Source organism: Temnothorax nylanderi, unplaced genomic scaffold (genome assembly GCF_030848795.1).
Source record: "Temnothorax nylanderi isolate EJ_2023f unplaced genomic scaffold, tnyl_v1.0 TNYL_tig0115_pilon, whole genome shotgun sequence".
In the NCBI taxonomy this organism is placed as follows: Eukaryota; Metazoa; Arthropoda; class Insecta; order Hymenoptera; family Formicidae; genus Temnothorax; species Temnothorax nylanderi.
This window is the reverse complement of record NW_027249177.1, coordinates 286462-307889: the sequence shown is the minus strand read 5'-3', so window position 1 is coordinate 307889 and position 21428 is coordinate 286462. Positions and strand designations below refer to the sequence as shown.

General features: G+C 32.2%; 1 protein-coding gene across 1 annotated transcript; it reads left to right on the top strand.

Annotated features, from left to right (window-relative positions):
* Positions 1 to 1732: 1732 nt before the first annotated feature.
* On the top strand, positions 1733 to 21082 carry Tat (Tyrosine aminotransferase). The gene is made up of 11 exons (XM_071712781.1): positions 1733 to 2473; positions 9627 to 9731; positions 10094 to 10161; positions 11088 to 11246; positions 14114 to 14305; positions 14926 to 15008; positions 17067 to 17136; positions 19396 to 19524; positions 19610 to 19693; positions 19937 to 20035; positions 20675 to 21082. The coding sequence occupies exons 1-11, from the start codon at positions 2332 to 2334 to the stop codon at positions 20825 to 20827; spliced, it is 1284 nt and encodes a 427-aa protein (XP_071568882.1). The 5' UTR covers positions 1733 to 2331; the 3' UTR covers positions 20828 to 21082.
* The last annotated feature ends 346 nt before the right edge of the window (positions 21083 to 21428 follow it).

The window sequence follows — 21428 nt, the reverse complement described above, 5'->3', positions numbered from 1 at the left end:
TTTTTAAAAAATTCTTTTAATTATTAAACTTTTGTACATTACTTATATTATTGATATTGCCATCGTGGATGTCATGGTTGTGCTTTTCATATCAAAATCTGTTTCAATTTCTCTCATATTAATTATCTTCCTACATTTATCACCAAATATAATATCGTCAATATGTATTAACAAGAAATATCGCTCGTCTTTATGCAAAATTGCTGACCGAGTTCAGAGCGAATGTTCCGTGTGCGCTTTAATATAATATTGAAGCTTTATTTAATCCACATGTATATCTATGTGCTGTTACAATTTCATTTGAATTTACATTTTGCAATAGCGACATTTGGCAGTCGCTCGTCGTCTACTCAGTTAACTTTATATGATGCATGAAAATGTTATATACATCAGTAATTATCAGTAGATCAGTACTACATTAAATCTAGCGTAATAACAGCTTGAAGAAAAATATATATCATAACGCCTAGAGATAGCATATATATTATATCATAATAAAGAATATATTTAAAGTGATTATATAGGGGAGACCGGGGCAAACTCGACACCGGGGCAAACTTGACACTAGGTTTTTTGCCAATTTAAATCTATCGTAGAAACTTGCCTTTCCTACTGTAAATGCGTCTTTATGTGCCAGTATTATCAACGGAATTTGATGACATTCTGAGTTATGGTGTAATTTTTAGCGCGACATATACGTTTTTGATGGTAAAAAGTAATTTTTCTGATCTCTCGAAAATTTCTACTCTTTCATCGAGTTTTACTCTTGCGAATCTACCGGTAAGTGATTTTGATGGAAAATTCGATGCTCTCTATACGAATCCGATAATAGTTTTTGCATATTTTCAAAATTTGTATATTTTTGAAGTGACAAAAGTGAAAAACGACGTTTGGTCGACACCACGCCGTTTTATCGGGTTCTAATAACAAACGATGCTTGTCATGCAGCTATATGGCCCATGACAAATGTGTGCGCACGTCTAATCGCGAATTTACTTGCATAAATTGTTTTTCAGACATGAGTTTAGATGAAAATAATTGAATGTTCAACAATTTTTGTTCTCATTATTTTCAATGATTGTTTTACTTGATTCCGAATTTTTGTACTTTCTAAATACACGATAAACAATGTATGTTTAGTTTCAGTCAATAAAAAATAAGTTCCAGATCAAATTGTGTCGATCAGGCAAAGTGTCGAGTTTGTCCCGGCATTTTTTAATTTGAAAATTTGTCTTTGCGTCACTTTTCCTTTTCTGGGGACGAAACTAAGCGAAACTTTCTTAAGCAATTTTGTACCTGAAGGTACACTCTTTAAATGTGTACCATTAAATTTGCTTGAAAATTTTAATTAATTGTTAAAAATTGCCTTTGAAAAAATCGTGTCGAGTTTGCCCCGGTCTCCCCTACATAGAAAACTAATAATTATTTTAATTAATTTTTTCTTATTAGCGAAAAATAGAAGCTTATAATGAAATTTATTTTGCACGTTTGCAAGAAATTAAGGGAATAATAGAATCGAGAAATGATAAATTTCGCTTTTATGCGCATGTGCTTCTTCAGTCGACCATTTCTGTTTGATTTCGCGCAGATAGCAATCATTTTTGCGTCTAATTTACTTATTCATTCCTGACATTTGCCGAGCGTATAGATACAGTGGGAGGAACGCCGCGTTAAACTCAATTAACGAGCAAACGCACGTTCGCGAAGTCGTCGTTGTCGTAGTCGTCGGACCGAAACAGCGCTCGAATAATCTCCACGACTGGTAACTCGGAGTAAACAGTTACAAGGTATAATTGCATAAACATTAGAGAGATGCAACAAAGTAGAGAGCCGATGGAGTTAACGTTACATTTTAAACTCCGGTGGCGCAACGGAGACGGAGACGGAGACTGGCGGAGGAGGAACGGAGAAACGGTGAGGCACATTCTGTTTGTACCTGCGTCGATGACAACTACGTCGAAGTTGCCCGATACGCTACGTTTCCCTACGTATAAATAGAGAATCCATTTAATTAATTATAAAAGAAGGTGTGGTGCCGAACGGACCAATCCGACCGGTTCGTTTGTCCTCCAGCCTCCGTCGAGCATTTTGATTATTAGCGCGCTGACGCGATTGAGGCTCAGTGACAGAGAACCAGCTGCACCAGAATCGTCGATCGTATCGATAGTGCATCAGCTGTATGAGGGCCGTCGATAGTGAACACTGATATCTGAGAGTCGAGCGGGAACGTAAACGTTCCCTTGGAGATACATATACACGTGCGTCCGCTGGTTGTCTACCGGCGAAAATCAGCAGATAAAACTTCCGAGAGGCTTCTTCGCGAGCGACAAGATGTCCGTGCCCAGTTTCCGCGAATGTTGGAACGTTTGCGCCTCCGATATCGCACGGAAAACGCACAATCCTATAAGGTCGATTGTCGAGAATATCGTTGTCGAACCGAATCCTAGCAAGCCGATGATTGCGCTGTCCATTGGTGAGTTTATTCCACGTGTAAGAATCGTGTTATCGTGGGTCCAGTGTTGAAAACATTGAAGGGTAAAAGGGGAAAAGCGATCAATGTCCATCCGGAGTAATTTCGAGAAAAATGCAATTTTAAGTTTCAAGATATCAGATATCTTAGGAAGCTATTAAAAAAAAAGTATTGACAGTGAATATCGGAATGCATAATGTTTATTTGGTGTTTATATTGTATGTTGGACTCTGATAGTTCTTCCCCACAAGCGCGTGGACTGTGATCATTTTTCCCCAGCATTGCACGGTATATATCTTTCCAATGAATTATAACTGTTCTTGATCAAAACATAATTATGAATTAGAATTATGACAGTTCTTTGAAAATGCCGCGAGATAGCACGACCAGATCAATTTTGACAAAAAGTGGACTTTGATCGTCTTTCCCCTGTACCCTTCACTTGCTCTTCTCTACGAGAAGAAACTTTTTGTTCTTAAAGGCAAGGATAATCGAGCGAAGAAGTATAGATGCGGTAAAGTAAAATTAAAATTGTATTATACCCATTTGATGATTTTTTTCATGAAATGGGACGACAAGTAAGCGAGTATTTTTTATTTTTTTCTAAATCAGAATTAAAAAAAAATTAAACTGCAACTAAATAGTTTAGAATAAAAAACTTGATAATCAGTTATACTATAAACTTGTTACATCTATGTGTGGCTAAATAGATTTTTAAGTAATTTTATGGCAAATATTTATTCAAATATTTTCTTAAGATACGTATCTTGTTCTAAAATCTATATAAATTAAAAAATATAATATTTCTTAATTTATTATATCTAAGCAAGATATGTGTTAATATACTTCATATATTAGTAGGTACAAGTGGGATTTTTTTATATTATATTCAAAATAATATAAAAAATGATTCTGTTTATAAATCAATAATTAAGTGAAAAGGAGCCGTAACAAGGTTACTGTCTTAATCTTTAATTAGGTTAAAATTGACAATTTGACAGACGTTTCGGCCTGACATTAGGCCGTCCTCAGTGTAAATTAAGCAAATTACATATATCAAAGCATCTTAATAAACTTTAGAGTCGCAGTAAACTCGTTAGTTTTTTTATCGCAATATATAATTTATGGATCGGAACCATACCTCATAATTCTGTTTATTTTACATATTTTGAGTTTTGTAATTTTATATCACAGAAACTCATTTTTTAATTATAATATATATATTATATACTCATCTCTCGATTTACGCGGTACTTTTTATTGCAGTTTCTTTTACACGATATTTTTTATACGAGGTCAGAAAATATATCTTCCTATAATATTTAATGAAATTATATGATATATAAGAAAAGCCAAAAGTTCTTATTTGATTAGGTTCTTATTTGATTAGGTTTATTACATTATTCTTAACTTTTTTGGTTGATTTGTGGAGCACATTAAGCTTATACGCGTGATAATAAATTTACTTTTTCTTGTATTTTTCGTGCGAATAAAACAAAATAAATGTGAAATAAATATTTTTACAACATACACGAGCTTTTCTCTTACGTATATTTTTTGTTCTGGCAGACTTTATTTACACAATTTTTAACCGCGTGAAAAAAATGTGGAACAAATTTCACTACTCCACGTGTAAATTGAGATACGAGTATAATTTATTATAATTTAAGGACAAAAGATTTTTACCTATTACAGTTAAAGGTACTTAACTATTACATATATTTCGTTTGAAAGCATTTTTATCGCAAATTGCTTCTTTGATAATGAAATGCACGTAATGATAATGTCCGTTCCAGTTCGTACATCATAAAGTATATATAATATTAAAGTGTATTAAAATTATTTCCTATTTTCCAAAGGTAATAAAATATTAAAAATCGAAATTTGTTAAAATGTCTATAAAAAATAAATGCCATTTAATATAAAAATTTGAATCACATAAATATTTTAAATTATATAAATAGCCAGATAACAGCATACATAAAGTAAAAAATGTGCAATACATTAATAGTATAAGGATATAATTTTATTTAATCATATTATACCATATTTTCTCGTATATGCGTATGATAATGAATTATGGCGAACACGATAAGATATATAAATGAAACAATGTTTAAAAAAAATTTTAATTTCTTAGAAACTCTGCACCAAAGAAAAAGAAAGTTTTTAGGCAAAAATACGCAATAGATAAAGTAAAAAAAAAAATTAAGAATGTCGAAAAATGCAAATATAATAAAATTTGGAAAAACAAAAAATACTCACTGATTTATTATATGTATAATTCGACATAGAACCACCTATGCTATCTCTCTACGCTGTACAAAATATTTGAGTTATTGAGATTTGTAGATACTTTGCATTTCTTACCTTTTTGAAAAATTATATTCAAGTGTTACCGTGGAACATTTTTTGGGAAACAAGACTATTGAAGGAATTTCTCTGTAGTAGCAAAGCATGAAGTTACGATTGTAACAAGTAGATATATTTATAATATGTTATTTTTTGCATTTCAAATTTTAAAGAACGTTATATTTGATTTTACGCTTTCTTACATTATAAAAAATTGCAAAAATTCTAAAAAAAAGTTTTACATATATTCTTAAGATATTTTTATTATATATAATTCAATTATTGCATGACTTTTAAGAATTTTCCTAGCAATACGCATCTTTATTTGCATTATAATATTTAAAATTTGCCGTTGATTTTCTGGATTTAAACTTTTTTACGTCATAAGAGATGAAAGACACAGAAAAGCACGAGATAGTCTATCATGACGGTGTAATCAAGCAGTTATTAATTTTTTTTATGCGGAACAAGGATGACGGGACCGACACGGTCGATTATTTTCCTTTGAAATAAAGGGAAGGATTATACGTCGTGTTTTTTTTACTATAAAAGCGCGACGCGTGCGTCCAAGCGAAATTATAATTTGCCTGTAAGTCGCCGATGTATGAGAATAGTTGCGATAATTAAATGCAGCACTCAATACATAGCAGATTAAATTCATAAGACTGAAAAATAAAATTATTAGTTCTATTCGCTTTACTTGCGGCACTTTGTGAAAAACATTACGCAAATAGCGGGCCACCTACAAAGGCTCTGTGTACCCGGCTTTGCCGGCAAACGCGGGTAAATGCATACAGATTGCAAACTTTCGCTGTTCTCCGCGGATACGATTAGATCCTCAATATGCATGATCTCCGGCGCTTGATGTGAAAAAAGTTGACGGATTGGTGAAAAATGGAAAGTCAAATATCCCACGCGAGGGAAATATGCTGGAATATGAAAAAGAGCGCATTTTGTGAACAACTCTAGAGCCCCGCGGAAACTGAGTTGGAAATATCAAACTGCGTTCAATGCGACCTATTTGTGCTTTAAAAAAACGCATGTAATTTTTCGTGCATCATCTTTGAAATGAGACAGTAAAATCCAATTTTACTGTCATACATACGACGATGTATTATCGCTGCATGAAATTTTAGTAGTATCTTTCTTAAATATTTGGAATCGATATTGTCTTAATGGAACTTTTTACGGGAGATAATGACAACAGGTTACCTTTTACACGCTATCTTATCTTTACTATTCGCTCCTGTCGTTCACATAAATACAATAAATACTCACAATTAGTTCCAACGATTATCTTACGATTATCTTACTTGCCTACATGTGTTCGGGGAAATGCACTGGCAATACTAGAAAATCTACAGTATGTGACGTGAACTATAGATTTTCAGTGCTGTCAGTACATTTCGGAGCGCGTCCTGACTCTGTCTAACTTTTAAAGTGATTATATATATATATATATATATATATATATAAAACATATGTAGGACATAAATTGCTACATTTAGATTAATATTTATCGTCTACTTCTTTGTTACTTTTCTAATAATCTGATTAAAAATGCGAGTTAACTTTGTTTCCAAGCTTTCCTCCGCTCCTCTCTTCTAGAAGTATCATAACTTGATACGCAGAGTTCGCTCTGGAAAATATCGGTACGCAAACACGCGGTGCAGGTTAGACAATATTTCGTTTGCCGACTCTACGACGTATTTCTAGAGGAAACAACTTTTTCAAAGGTTTACCGGATAACAGTTTCCAAAGCGGTAGAACAATTGCAATATATTTGACCTTGATTGAATTCTTCGACACTTAATATCTTCAAAGGAAAAAAATTATATATGCTATTTAAAACACTGTTTTTTCTAAGTTAGAAAATTCTAAACAGCGACGAACATTAAGAACATAATGTTTTTTGCTATAACTGGTTACATCTTCTCTGATATTATACGCAGAAATAATTAATAATATTTTTAAAAAATGTTAGCTTTAGTTAAAAATTTTGCACATCATCTTAATTTTGGTTTTAAGTTTGCTTTTCAGAGAAAATTGGTATTTAGTGATATAATATTTAATAAAATATTGAGAGAGCATGTTAAATTGGATAAATAAAAATATGTTCTTTAATCAGTATCTTTCTGAAAATCCTTCTTACGAAAACCAACAGTAGGGATGGAAATGACATCCTGAGAGTAGTCAAGTACGTAAAAACTGAAGCACCGAGAATGTTTGTCCGCGAGAATTAATCGTATATTTTACTTCCCTTCAGTCCTTTTAACCTCCTTAATTCTTCAGAAAGTTTCTCAAACCTTTTCCGTACTAGGACACGCGATTTTAACTATATACAGCGGGGTTTTAAAAGCGCGGTAAAAAGTTAAAAGGCGGTGGTAGTGACGCGTGAGTCCCCTTAACATTTGTAGAACACAAGTGGCGCGGAATGCGGATGTGTCAGAATGTATCGGAAAAACGTCCTCAGCAAATTTTATAGTGGAATAGAATAGAACTGACATACGAGCACGCTAATCTAAATATATTTTCGATACAAATCCCGATCTGGATGTGCCAGCGGCTGTGTACATTTTCGAGAGCTTCTTTTTATTTTATACATATGCAATTCGAGGAAGATTACAGCGTCGAAAATAGAATGGCAGTGACATGAGAATTTTCGTACTGCCCTTCACTTTTGTAGATGATAAAAGAAGAAGCGTAGTATAATGACAAAATATCGTAACAATATTTCGAAATTTTGCACTTTTTTAAATAAAAGAGGTAGAAAATTCCCCAAAAATTTTCAACGGAAGTAAAAGCTTTTTTTGGGGAAATTTTTCATATTAAAAGACAGGATGCTACATGTGCATATAGAGCATATAATCCCAGAATGCGCACTGCTTCTGATTCATGCGTAACTTAGTTCGTCAGCTTTAAAGTGCTCTCGTTTAAAAACTATTCAAACGTAATTTTACCACAGGAAAAAAATTGTTTCTTCTAGCGCATGGAATCGCACTCTGCATTCCGCGTGTACAAATTCTGGGATACGCTGTGTATATGTCTCGCGTGTTGTTTTCGGTAAAGTTTCGGTATATATATTTGACCGTGTTCTAAAAATATTCTACAACTGGTTTATAAGTTTTATAATATTAATTAGTGGTACATACGCTAAAGTCTTTGAATCATCAGCAAATTATTAATTACACAATCAAATAAAATAATAATATAAAATAAGAAATTTACTTCGTATATTCTTCTTTTTTACTAAAAAGAGATATACATATTAAATTTCAAAAGTAATTCTATCGGAGAAAGATATTGCTACAGTAAAAGAAAGCGTATATAGACTTTTATTAATTCTTTTTGTATATAAAGTTAATAATACAAAGGTAAATAATGTATAAAAATTGTAATGAGATGTACTAATAAAACATTAATAAAATTAATGAAAAGGTTAAAATACATCTATCCTTGAGAATAAATCTAATTAAACCATTTTATTTCCTTTTCTGTTGTTTTTCTCTAAAAATTACCGAACAAATGCTTTGTACGTAGTATTTCTCTATATAATTTGAAGCGGTATATCCGCGTGAATTAATGAAAAGTAACAAAATTGATTAATGAAAAATTTTAAACACGATGCTGTTATAAATATGTTATTAACTCGTGCACTTAATAATTCACTGACAACGCAACGGATTCAGTGTGCGTGTACACTAATGTGTACACTAATTGACATTTGCTATAATAGGAATGTAAAATATATATACACTGTTGGAAAATTTTTGTAGGTTTGTTAAAAAAGGTCCTTGTTAAAATTTTTGTGTAAAATAATCAACACATACATGTGTAGATTTAATATATGCCTGCTATGTTAATTGAACTAAACAAATTTAAAATGTAAAATTATTAAAATAATTTAAAGAATATGTTAAAGTAACACAATTTGAATGTATTTATTAAATGTGTTAAAATTTACAAAAAAAGAGTGTTGATTTTACTCTATAACAGAAGTGGGAATAAAAATTTACAGAAAAAGAATGTTGATTTTATCTTACAATCTTAACTTCAACATAAAAGTTATGTTAATTGTACACATAATTTACCTCAAATTACGATCAGAATTACATTTCTTTTCTGTTGAAATATTTTAACATAGTATCGGTGTTACCATTTAACACATCCATATTATGTTAAATTAACACAAAAATTTGAGTGGACCGTTTGGGACATGCGATTTATGTTATATTTAACCCAAATTTTTCAACAGTGTATATATATATATATATATATATATATATATATATACATATATAGTCAGAAAATACTAACTTCAATATTAACGCCGTCGAAACGCAGCAATCCTTTCCGACAATGGCAGAGTTGTAATTACACTAAATCTCATGGCATTCGCGGAGCTCGGATTTTATTTCGTCGTCGCCGACGGTAACAGATATTTCGCAACAAAGATTGACTATACGGTGGATAGCCTCCAGGAAACAATTTAATTAGTTTCAATCCAGAATGCGAGCGGAGCGCGGCGGGTATTTTGTTGCACTTTGACAACGCGTCTGTAAATTAGCGTTCTCTCCTACGGTTATCCTATAGTTTGAATCCAGTAATCAATTACAACGACATGACATATGTGTAATTAGGTGTTTACGCGAAACTGTAATAGCGGCGAGTGTTTGACGGAGAAGCAGATTTACGCGGCTTACCGTATACTCGTAATTACGTGATGATCAATAAAGAAATACTCATGGGGGGAAGTTTAGTGAAACTTTGAATTCTGAGATTCTACTGTGTGTTTTGTTTTAAGGCGACCCCACAACTTTTGGCAATTTAAAGCCACCGAAGGAGGTGATCGAGGCCGTTCAAGAAAGCGTCGCATCGCAATTATACAATGGATATGCGCCGAGCACCGGTAATTTGTAATAAGATTTTTAAATATCAACTTAAATGGCCTTCTATATAAATCATGTTTACTTCACCGGAAATTTCGAAATATACGACAGAAATAACGTGAAACAAATTTGTTAATGGTCGACGTACAAATTTCATTTCGATATACCTACCTTATCGTATTACCAATTTTCCAAGCGAGTACGATAAATAATTTAAACAATACCGTAAATATAACTGTCGCATTTATTCATTAGATTAATGTACATACATACGCGACACGCATGTCTATCTTGTATGATAAATTTTCGAATTATTAATTATAATCAGATATTTTCACTGTATCTGAAGTAACGTGAAAAATTAATTTTTATCTTGTTTTAGGTTATCAGAAGGCGAGAGAAGCCGTAGCTGAGTACAGCTCGAATGAACTCGTGAAAGTCGATCCCAAGGTAGGATGAACACGTGCTTATATCGAATGTCGCTGGTAGATCGGCCAACATGTGTCGCAAGCAAATTTGGAGTCATTGACACCTACGCTTCCTTGTCACGTGTTTAAATCGAGTTTTACTTATTCACCAACAATTTTGTTCTTACTTATTCAACCGGAATAGCGCGGAAAGTCAAATTTTGCGCGAGTTGTTTTAATATTAATAACAGTCGTAAATTCTTCCCAACCGCGAGAAGGAGGGTGGGTTTTATAAGAGGACGACGTGGTCGATTGTATATTCCGAGCAGTAAACGTACAACTCTGAAGATAGTTAATTAACTTGATGTCGCGAATTTTCATGCCGTAAAAATTGCAGATGGAAAAAGAAATATGTCGACGTTGTTAATAACATAATGACATAATAATATAATAACATAATATTAACGAACGAAGGAATTAGTCTTTTTTTTTTTACAAATGGTTTATAAAATTATCGAACAGTTATTAAATTACGTGACAAAACTTGAATAGTAATAGCAAAATTAAAAGTTTACTGCATAAAAATATTATTACTTTTCTTTAAAAACACTTTTAATCATATCTTTTCGTATTTAAATGCAATTATGCTCAGCACGTAAATATCGCATTCAGTTTATTTGTTTGTAATAAAATTCTTGCGATATATATACCATATATAAGTAATCTATCAGCTTTTACTTCATTTAATCATGTAGATATATTTTCATATTTTTTCTGCCAGAACGCTGAAATTTTTTTATCACTGCATCAAGCAAATCTTTTAAAAAAATACGAAAGTATGGAAACGTAAAAAAATATTTTTTCTACCTTAAAAATATTCCTTTTTATTTCCATTCCACATTTAATATGACGAGAATAAAGGTAAAACACGCGAAAATAAAATATTTCGTGTCTCTATATTTGCCATAGGACGTAATCCTGTGCAGTGGATGTTCTTGCGCACTCGACTTGTGCATTACGGCTTTAGCTCGAGAAGGCCAAAACATCCTAATTCCACGTCCCGGTTTTTCTATCTATCGAACGCTGGCGGAGGGCCTTGGTATTACGGTTAAAACGTACAATTTACGTGTGAGTATTTTTCTCAAAAAAGGAAATCGAAGTGATTTCTTCACGTTTTGCTGGATTTTGCTAGGTATATGCACAACTTAAAATTCTAGCAATTATTTCCGCGATGACTTAAAGATCATGCAAATATAGATCAAAATTTTCCTTCGAATATTTCATACATAAAATTATTTCGAGAAAAGAGCATGTCGAAGCCAAATAACCAAAGATTTTTAACCATTTTTTTTACATATAAAAATGAGTTATAAGTTGTTTTCTAAAACGCGGGGACTTCTTTTTAAAACATTATACTGTTCCACGCGCGTATTTCAATTGATACTAATTTCTGAAATATTAAATCGATTAATACTTCTTAATTTATTTGTTTAATATGCGTGCGTTTGTGAACGAATAGTGTAGTGGGCATCAGCTTTATATTCCCGTGATAATGTGAAAAATATTAATCTATATCGCAGCGCGTAGTGGCTACTCTGTAATAATCGCGCTTGTAAAAGAGAAGGTAGTTCTGTACGCGCTACCGTGTTGCATCGCCATTAATAAGAAACGTGCATAACAGCGTCTGCTATATTTCTTAAGTTACGCGTTATTACAAAACGCACTTCAAGCGGTACAGACGGGCTTAGTAAGCAGCTTTATATGCAAAAATATACCATTTCGTTGGTATCTTTAAATTTATTAACCACCTAGGGCGTGAATGCATTTATTTAACGAAAAACAATGAGGGTGCATAATGTCCCGTTTATTTAGTGTGCGCGAGGGTAGGATGACCAGAATCTTTCAGCGCAGCAATGTCAATTATACACGTACTCTCTTTTAGATATATATGCCAGAAAATATAATTATTACAGTATTCTTTCAAAATGTGCAATTAAGCGAGAAAGTTTTATTCGACTTTATACATTAATGTAAAACGATAGAAAGATCAATTTGTAAATATTTTTCGCATTCTATAATTCTTAAGCAATAAATAAATCTGGAAAAGAACGACTATCAATAAGTTAATTAAAATAATATTTTGTTGCAAACATATATAGTTTTATTAAATTCTTACATTGTGTAACAGCACAGAAATACTTATTTTACACATTTAGCGTATATAAAACATGAATTTACATTCATGGTTTAAAAATTTCTATTTTTATCTAGTCAAAATAATTTTCTCACATAATAGACAGTTTTTAGCTTGTAAAAAATATTTGATTCTCAATATTAACTAATTTCGTAACTTAACTCATGTAATTACGTTAATTTTAAATTTTCCGCAAAGATTTTCCGTTTTTATTTGCAAAGGATTTATAGTAGTTTACTTTAAGCCAATTGCCGTCATTGCATAATGACTTTAAACGGCACGAAATCATATTTAAATCGCCCTTCGCTATTTACACGATAAATCAGTGCTTTCGCTCGGAGATTTTCAAACCGAAGTGCTAATGAGGTAGTTTCCTCTCTTTTCAGCTTCGCTCGGCGGCAAGTTTTAACGTCTCACTCTCCTCTTTGCGCGTCGTTGCGAACTATTTTATGTTCTGGAAGTAATTACAACCACAATGCAGTAGCTTTAATTGTGTATAAGGCGGAATGTGCAAGGAATTTGTACCTCCTGGCGCATTGCTCATATTATACATCAGTCATGCAATCGCATAAATACTATGTATTTGTCTATGTCTCTATGAACATTAAACTTCGTAAAATCCTTTAAATGTTCTGCTTTTATTGCTACATGCATTTATTATTCTTTATTCTAATATTTTTCTCTTTATCATTTTTATTCAAAAATATTTTTTTAAAATTATGTTACAGTTAATAATTAACATTTATTTAGAAGTTTTGAATAAAAATGTATCATGTACCAAAACTACTTCGGCATTGCTTTATTCTCGCTATATAATTTTATAGAAAAATGCTGACGTATAACAGATGGAAAATTATTTAAACGTTATAATGCTTTTAATTGCCAAGTAATGTTTTAATTATAGAGTAAAGAAGTTTTATTATGAACCCATTTAGTAAATTTATATTTACAAACAATTGGAAAACAATTTAGGAAACACACAACCATTACAAACATTATATACCAATTATATTAATAATTACACCAAGTATTGGGCAATTAAATAGAGTTACCCAGTGAAATCACAATTATGAAATTTAGTTAAAAATTAGGTATAAATAAATCTATTTATTTGATAATACCGTAATGCACGTACATACGTGTTATTGTATTATTTTACTGTTATAAAACGTATACCCACACTGAGAAAAAAATGTTCTAGATTTTAGTAAATATTAGTTTGCATACAACTGTGACTCTATTTACTAAAATAAAGAAAATTTTCCTTTTTATTAGTATATGTGTATTCACTAGGAAAAAAATATACTAATAAAAAGGAAAATTTTCTTTATTTTAATAAATGGAGTCACAGTTGTATGCAAACTAATATTTACTAAAATCCAGAACATTTTTTTCTCAGTGCACGCATTACTTTTTAATCACAAATATTTTGGGCAGGCTTATTAATTTTTCCTCAATTAAATTTTTTTTTTCATGATATTTTAATTCACTTTAAATATTTTTATAGCCAAACCTTCAAACTAATTTTTTTTTAAAGAACATTTATATGGATTTTATAAGACTTTCCGTTACAAAATTAATATAAAAGTTTCGCTAAAAATGTGGAAATATCTTTGCCATGTTGAAATTTTGTCCACGAAGAACCCAGAATCGTTGGAGAACTTATAATCGTAAGAGAGCGCATGATTTTTGAGTCACCTTGTACACAATATCACGCGGCATAGAGGGGAAGGACAGAGGAGAGATGAAGACTCGAGAGGGCTTCTCGCGAATGGATCCCATTAATATTAATCGTTTCTAGCCGGAGCTCGGCTGGGAGATCGATCTGGACGACCTGAAGGAGCAAATCGACGAGTCGACGGCGGCGATTGTTATAAACAATCCGTCGAATCCGTGCGGCTCCGTGTTCAGCCGCGACCATATACTTGACATTCTCGACATCGCCGCTCGTTACTACGTACCCATTATAGCCGATGAGATTTACGAGCACATGGTACGTGTCCGAATATTACGCTTATCCACCGCCCAAGTGACAAATCGTTTCATTTGCGGAACAAATAAAGCATGCACCGCGGCGTTTTGTTCGAAAGGGGTGTGAAATTAATTCAGAACAGATATGTACGGTGTCCCGAATCCGGAAGGGGCGCGTTGCACTTCGTCACCGCGTCAAGAAGAATATTTTTTGTTTGTAACTTGTATAAGAATATTTAATTAATTTGATAAAATATTTAATGTAGTAAAAAAAAGAAGTGTAACTGTATAAAGAAATAAATTATATTAATTTTGCGTTTTTAACGTCGTTTTTTAATTAATTAATATAATATCTATGAGAGAATTTTATTTTTATGTAAGAATTACATAATAAGAGATATATAAAATATATTATTTGTAAAAAAATTTATCACGTAAATTTTTATAACTTTAATCATAAAAATATTATATACAATATAATATATAAAGAGAGTATAGGTATTTAAAAAAATTCGACGAGACGAAGTAATGTATGACTGTTACGATTTTGCATTATTTTGTGTCACATGCCTTTGCACGCAGGCGAAACATTCGTGCCTATTATACGCAAATACATTTTTCACCTCACCGCTCTGTTTTCAGGTATTTCCAGGACGGACTTTCCACTCGTTAGCGTCTCTATCGACCGAAGTTCCTATTTTATCGTGCAGCGGACTAACTAAAAGGTATGTCGGAACGTGTAAAATGATTATAAAACTCCTGTTTTGACGCTCGAACACAAGCGCAAAATTGTCTGTAACATTTCACACTTTTCACGCGCGTAACGTGTGACTTTCATGTATTAAACAAGACGGTTTAGCAGTTAATTTACCCCTTGAAACAAAATGTCGTGTTACTGAATGGTTTTTTCAAGACCGAAGGATCAAAAGTCGGCGTGAAATAAAAAATGTCCGCGTTTTTAACAGCTAAAAGTGCTTATCTAAAAGCATTATAATTGTAAACAATGCTTATACGTAACGATACGTTCGGGAAAATAATAGGAAAATAGTCTTTGTAATTATTTTTAACATCATAAATGCGATGATAGTCATTTTAAAATAATTTGGAAAATGCGGTACCGATATAATAAGTTCTCCCTACATCGGGTTTCCAGTTATTTTCAGTACGTTACCTTCTATTATCTTTCATCGTGAAAAGGATGGAACGAAACTAGCGATTCGTGAAGTTGACGGAAGGAATCCTTGGGACGGAAGCACTTCGCCTGTAAAATTTTTCGCTCGATTTTTTCAAAAATAGGACGTGGGGTTGATTGAGCGTGAATAAAATCGCGTCGCGATGAGAACTGAAGGGACGGGCGTATTCTAAAGTTTCGCGATTATGCCTCCATTATTCTAACGGTATCAGATTTGAAACGCAACTTAATTTACGACCGTACGCCATACCAGTAGTTGTAAATGAGTTCTTGCAGTTTGCTGTTAAGTCTTTCATTGCGGCATGATCTATTTTACACGCCGCAGATTCGTATAGCGCGGTAGTGGTATTTTAGTATCAACGGTGAATCGCATTTCTCATGTAAAATTCAATGATAAACGTGAATATGAGGTAAAAAAATATAAATCGATCGGCAGAGGTAAAACGGAAAGTCTTATAACATCCATGTAAATGTTCTTTTTAACAAAATTTTAGTTTGAAGGATTGGTTATAAAAATATTTAACATATTAAATTGAAACATTATAAAAAAAAAAAAATTTAGTTGAGGAAAGATTAATAATAAGCCTGCCTAATGAATAAGTGAAGTTACGGCAGATACGTTATAACATTATTTAATAAATGTCATGTAACAATTTGCTGCTTATCTTACAATAAGAATTTCAGAACCAATTAAATCTTTCCCGTAGAGCTTTCGTATTGTATTATTCATCATAAAATATTATAATCTGCTTCGAAGTGAATTGCGCAGCTACATTTAGTGCTTTTTTTATTTAACAGGAATACTCAAAATAAGAAGAGAAATTAAGAAGAAGGAACAAATGCTATGCAGGCAAAATAAATATTCAAATATATTATCTTAATGCAGTGCTATCGTTGGGTATATGTATCCATAACAATTAGTACAGTTAAGAGTAATACATTAATCTACTCCTCTTTGAGTCTCTTCTTATTGTCAGAAATAAAAGAATTATCTTGAAAAATATAAAGAGAAGCACCTTGCATCGCTTATTAAGATTGTGATGTACAGACGGCGTCATTAATGCTTTCCTAGCTGTGTTCTGGGGATTTCTATAGTGCACGTTACATGTACTATGCCTTCAGGTGGAAGGCATTAATGACGCCGTCTGTACGACAGACACTTTGTAACCGCACGATATTCGTACCGCATGTGCTAAGCTAAACAATGGAATTGCATGCCGCAATAAAAATTGCTTCTGCTCATAAATTGTTCACTCATAAAATGCCCGTTTCATTTTTCCATCGCAATCAAACAATCATGAGAAGCGTGATAAAAAATACATTTCTAATCGATTTAAGAAAATAATTAATAAATAATTAGTTTTTTTTCAATATCGAAATAGAAATTCATAGCTTTGATATGAGCTATTTTTATATATATAGAGCTATTTTTGAATTATCGTATAATTTAATAATTTCTTTTGTAAATAGAGAAACGTTACTTTACTTTAGGAGTCTTTTTATTTAATTTAGAAGATAAAGCAAACTCTCACGTTGGGTAAAATGGCATCCGACGACAATAATCCCATTTTGATCTCTCTTTTCTTTGCAGATTTTTAGTTCCAGGCTGGCGTATGGGCTGGATAATAATCCACGATCGTCAGAACGTGCTGGAAGCCGAGGTGGGTAAACGGTCGTGGTACAATACGTGACAGCCCGAAAATAATTGCTTCTCCGGCGGTATTGTTTCCGTAACGAGGCCCGAGCGTGTCCCGGCGAGTTCGGCACCGCATACCGCGGATTGGATTAAATTTCGTTGATTAAACTTTATTCCGCTATTAAAGTTCGGTCCTTCGGCAATCGGCCTTTCGGTCGATCGTGCGCCCTTAATTCCTTGTCTTGCATTTGCGGCACATCGCCTCGAACCAACTCTAAATCTCCGCGTCTCCATCGGATGTATTTCTGCGCTTTTTAATAACTTTGCGAGAGTTGCAAAGTCGCGGTCTTAGACAAGTAATCAAGATGATATAATAGGGAAATCTATAATCAACAAGTTTTATGTACGTATTACCTTAGATAAGCATGCAAGAAACAACAATAGGGAAAGCTTTATCTTAACTCTTTGTGTGTTATAATGTATTAAAGTGTATTCTACGCGATACACACAGAAAAAAGAATTAAATCAAAACTTATATACTCGTATATACGCAACAATCTACAATTCTTCTTATAAAAATTTCAATATTTTATTTCATTAACTTCTTTTTCTTGGTTGAACTATATAAATGACTTCATCCAAGCAAGTTTTCTTTGTTTAACGCAGTATAATTATTTCAAGATTATAGATTGTTGTGTATATACGAGTATATAGGTGAGTTTTGATTTAACTTCTTTTTTCTCGTGCAGCTTGACTAAAAAATAATTCATTGTTGCTTCATAATTTTCTAATATAATTCCTAAAATACGACTAAAACATGACTAAACGATTAATTCTCTTTTTTTAATAAGATATGAAAATACGTCATTTGTTTCTACTTTTGTCTGTATGTACATATATTCAATATTTTATCGTACATTTTTTTTGGGTCACGCTTTTGAAGGAAAAGGTTGTTTGTTCGATCGTTTGATGATATTTTCCCACGGGCGAGTATCGGACAAGCTGGTAAATAGTCTGTCGATATGTAACACGTTTCGATATTTCAGAATTCGCGAGAAATCCAGTATCTACTATCAAGTTTTTGGAAGTAATTTTATATTGATCTCGACATGACCGAGCACCGAATTCGCTTTCGAGAATATTTATATCTGTTCGGATCACGAAAATGCCTGACGTATATAACATTTCTTGAAATTTTTTTCTTTTAAAACTTTTATAAATTTTGTAACAAATTTTATTATTTTGCTAGCGATATATACAATTTATCTCGGTTTATCTGTTACATTTATACGTACCTAAAATAAATTTTCCAAATTTACCTAAATAGCTTCGTGTCGTTTTATTTTTATTTTAGTATATATTTTATGTATCTGATCTATACTAATATATAAAATTCTTACGGGTGGTGTATGTTTGAACGTTTTTAACTTAAAAACTATTGGACCGAATTTTTACCAAAAGTATATAAAATAGGGGTAGAATTTTCCGGGAAGTGCTATAGAGTATATAGTTTTTCGTTACCGATCTTTTTGGGAACCGGTATCCGAAATTTTTCCAATTTTTCGGGAAATAGTTGACTGAATCTTAAAGAATTGTATATAAAACAGGAGTATATATATATATATATATATATATAGAATTTCCCGGGGAGTGCCATAAAGTATATAATTTAAAGTGGTATATATGAAACAGGGGTAGAATTTTCCGGGGAGTGCTATAAAGTGTATAATTTTTCGTTACCGATTTTTTGGAAGCCGGAATAATTTAATTTTACATTAATCTACCGATTTATTGATTTAGATAAAATCGGTTCGCTTTTGTTGAAACAGGTTAAAAAATTTTAATGATTTAAATTTACATTAATCTACCGATTTATCGATTTAGTTAAAACCAGTTCAAAAATTTTATTAATTGTTCGAGAATGGGTTTAATTGCCAAATTAATTTCTGGGGAGTGCTATAAAGTGTATAATTTTTCGTTACCGATTTTTTGGAAGCCGGAATAAGGATATTGAAAAACAAATGAAGTCGTTTGAAGAAAAACGACGCCCGGGCAAAGCCCGGGTAACCAGCTAGTACTATATAAATGCTTTCGTGTTACATGGTGGCACATAAAAACAAGAAATAGAATTCTACATTTCAACAATTCAATTTCATCGATTATTATTTGACGTGAATTTAAATATTATAGAAATAGTACAGTATTTTTTGTTGCATTATATTTAATATTTAATTATACAATATAAAGCACGAGCTTAACAAATCCTTGATTTTTTATCCCTTAGATTCGCAAAGGTTTACATTGCTTGAGCCAGCGAATAATTGGCAGCAATACTATCGTTCAAGGTGCCTTGCCTACGATACTTCGAAAAACGCCGCAGAAGTTTTTCGACGATGTTATCTCTACTCTACACGTAAGTTATAGCGATTTAAAAAAATATATAAATATATAAACTCAGCGCATAATAAAATATTTATCTCAAATTTATGATGTTACAGTCGCATTCCAAATTGGCGTACAACTGCATATTAAAAATCCTGGGATTGAAACCGATAATGCCGGATGGGGCGATGTACATGATGGTAATGATTCCCATTATAATTAGCCCCGGCCACACCCTTGCATACAATTTCAAGAATCACAGCGCATTGTTTGACAGTCCGTAGCTCGCGGCGACTAAAGCCGTAAATGTTAATCGAGCATCCGTTAAATAGGTCGTACAATTAGTCGGTGCACGACCGCTATTTATACGTTAATGCAAATACCATCAGTAAGGTGGGTCCGACTGCAATTTACGAGCTATAAATTATTGAATCGATTTCCAGGTCTACATCGATCTAGCGTGCTTTCCGGAATTTAATTCCGATCTGGAATTCGTGCAGCGGCTGTTAATGGAAGAATCTGTGTTTTGCCTGCCTGGCCAGGTTGGTGTTTCTGACGTTTTAAATTATTAATAATCATTGATCATTAAAAATCTTCCAAGTATATCTCTGAAATCCGTGTAAAAATACGCCAGTTTTTTTTTAAATTGAATTTTACGATATATACCGACATTTAACTCTAGCATTTATCGTTTAAAAATATTGCAAAAAATTAAAGCATCATACTGCTATGAATGATGCTTTAATTTTTAAAAACATGAAATGTGCCGAATATAAATAGCAGGATATAAATCCTTTTTATTAATTAATGTGATTGCAAAGTTTGACAGATTCTGTAACAAATTACATTAAAGAGCTTATACAATTTATCCTGATGTTTTCGAATTTATATAATTTCACAAATATCAATAAATTTTTATTTTAGTTCTTTGCATTCTTTAAATTTGGAATTTAAAATATCAAACATTTGACTTACATGTTTATATTATTTGCAGGTATATGTAATTTATTACCTTTAATTTTGCAATCACATTATTCATCATGTTTTCATTTTGTTTTCTGATAATTTATTCGAAGGTGAAGGTTTTTAATCTCACGTTAAAGCAACAAATAATTAATAAAAAAAAAATTGTTAGAAATATAACGTGATTTTACTAATCTTCTTCTCTCTTGATTTCCCAGTGCTTCGATTATCGCTCTTACATGAGGTTGGTAATCACTGTGCCGAGTGACATGCTCGAGGAAGCGTGTCAAAGGATTCAAGAATTCTGCGAGAGACATCATTATAAAACGGCGGAGAGCAGGAACGGCTTCGTCAACGAGATTCCATATTAAGAAACGATCAAACGTATATATAGAAATTAGAACATTGTGATTGGCATTAACCCGCTGATTATTTTCCTCTACTTTCGGATCTCTGGATTCTTACGAATTCAAAAAGAATTCTTCAGTCTTGGTTTTTGCTTCTGTGTATATGTATATCTTTTCGTTTATATCTTTAAGTGTATAATTATGTATATCTATCTACTGTACTTGCTTGTAAATGCCTGTATAATTATGTATAATAAAGATTTGATATATGTACTTTAACATACATGATTCTTTCATTTAATTCTAACTACGTGCGGCAATAATAATTAATAATTGCTATATGTATCGTAATCTTATTCCGAAAGGCTGGAGCTTCGTACACTATCGCAAAACCGAAGATTTATCGTCGGATTACATTAACCCTAGCTATTTACTTCTTGTTTACTTGCAAATACTATGTCGTCAGAATAGGTACTGTAACCTGTAATTATTAGCTATTCTGATAATACAAAATGTTTTAAATGTTATTTAACTTGGCGAGATCGCTCTTAATGTGCACTTTTATCATGTTTTTTAAATTCTAGTTTATGTTCATCCATTTCTAGACAACGGATGTATAAGATTT

Excerpts from the sequence above, each read along its gene's own strand:
- Tat (XM_071712781.1), top strand. The coding sequence starts at position 2,332 with ATGTCCGTGCCCAGTTTCCGCGAATGTTGGAACGTTTGCGCCTCCGAT. Across the intron at positions 2,474-9,626 it reads GATGATTGCGCTGTCCATTG|GCGACCCCACAACTTTTGGC; the intron begins GTGAGTTTATTC and ends TTTTGTTTTAAG. Across the intron at positions 19,694-19,936 it reads ATGGGGCGATGTACATGATG|GTCTACATCGATCTAGCGTG; the intron begins GTAATGATTCCC and ends ATCGATTTCCAG.